The sequence below is a fragment of the Aplysia californica genome, unplaced genomic scaffold (assembly GCF_000002075.1).
Source record: "Aplysia californica isolate F4 #8 unplaced genomic scaffold, AplCal3.0 scaffold00121, whole genome shotgun sequence".
NCBI classification, from domain to species: Eukaryota; Metazoa; Mollusca; class Gastropoda; order Aplysiida; family Aplysiidae; genus Aplysia; species Aplysia californica.
Window position 1 is genome coordinate 652,805 of NW_004797391.1, and position 1,076 is coordinate 653,880.

Below are 1,076 nucleotides of genomic sequence, written 5' to 3' on the forward strand. Positions count from 1 at the left end.
ACTGTTTTACTCAGCAGAGATAAGGCTATCATATGCACATTGTTTTGTTGGCTTTAGAGCAAAAAACATTTTTTCATGGTTTTTGCTATATGAAATACATTGAAAAACAACGCATTAAATGGCTCACGTGGGCCAATAAGCCCCAGCTTTTATGGCTTATTTGCCCATGTGGGCCAATAAGAGCAGCCTAGCTGTAAAGGCAAAATTTTTACTTCCACTACCACACACAGAGATGCACTGCTTTGGAGATCAAGCAGCAATATTTTTGCTGCAGATCACACACCCACTAAAACTGTCGCAAATCAATTATACAAGATCAATTTTACTGCTCATTTTGTAGGCTAGATGGCTAGATTCTAGATTCTAGATCTAGATCTAGATCTAGATCTTCTAGATCTACTGATAAAACATGATACCAAACACTTCAATCAGTATCGATATCCAGTAGTCTTTGCATGTGTGATTTTGTGTTAGAATCTAGATCTAATCTAGAAAAAAAATCTAGATCTAGATCTAGATACATCTAGATTAGATCTACCGGGACTGCAATTGTACAGGAGTGCCTTTCTAATCGGTTGCTGATAATATTTTAAGATAATAATAAGATTCGCATCTCAGCACAGACGCAGGACATAAAAGTTAAAGATCAATGGATTCCGGTCGATTGACATAACAACTAAAACAACTGTTCGGCCTTCTTACCATGGTGTTTCATAACCCCCAGACTTTTTTGTACTCTGCTGCTGAGTGGCAACTTTGTCTTTTGACACTGCTTCTTCAGACTCAACAGCTTGGTCAACTTCCATGGTTTCAGTTTCTACTCCCGCCATTTTGACTCTTTTGCAAAAGAAAACGAGTTTAAACGAGCCAAGTCATAGAGTCCCACCAGAGGAGAGATGGCACTTCGCCCGAATGCGCGTATCTGGGTCACCAGCTGATCGTGGAGAAACGCGCATTCTACTAGTGAAAGATATGTTACCTGGGTCAGCGAAAAGTTGTCTAAATACAAAGTGCCATCGATCGGTTTTGCTACTTTCTTTGTCCGATTACCACTTTTTTTTTCTTTTCTTTTTTTT

General features: G+C 39.0%; 1 protein-coding gene across 1 annotated transcript in view; it reads right to left on the reverse strand.

Annotated features, from left to right (window-relative positions):
• LOC101854249 (replication factor C subunit 2) overlaps window positions 1–812 on the reverse strand; it is a gene marked incomplete at its 5' end in the record, with an annotated part of 17,626 nt that extends 16,814 nt beyond the window's left edge. The window contains 1 exon segment of the mRNA XM_005096102.3: window positions 703–812. Within this exon segment, the coding sequence (XP_005096159.2) occupies window positions 703–812 (110 nt within the window).
• Between the last annotated feature and the right edge of the window lie 264 nt (window positions 813–1,076).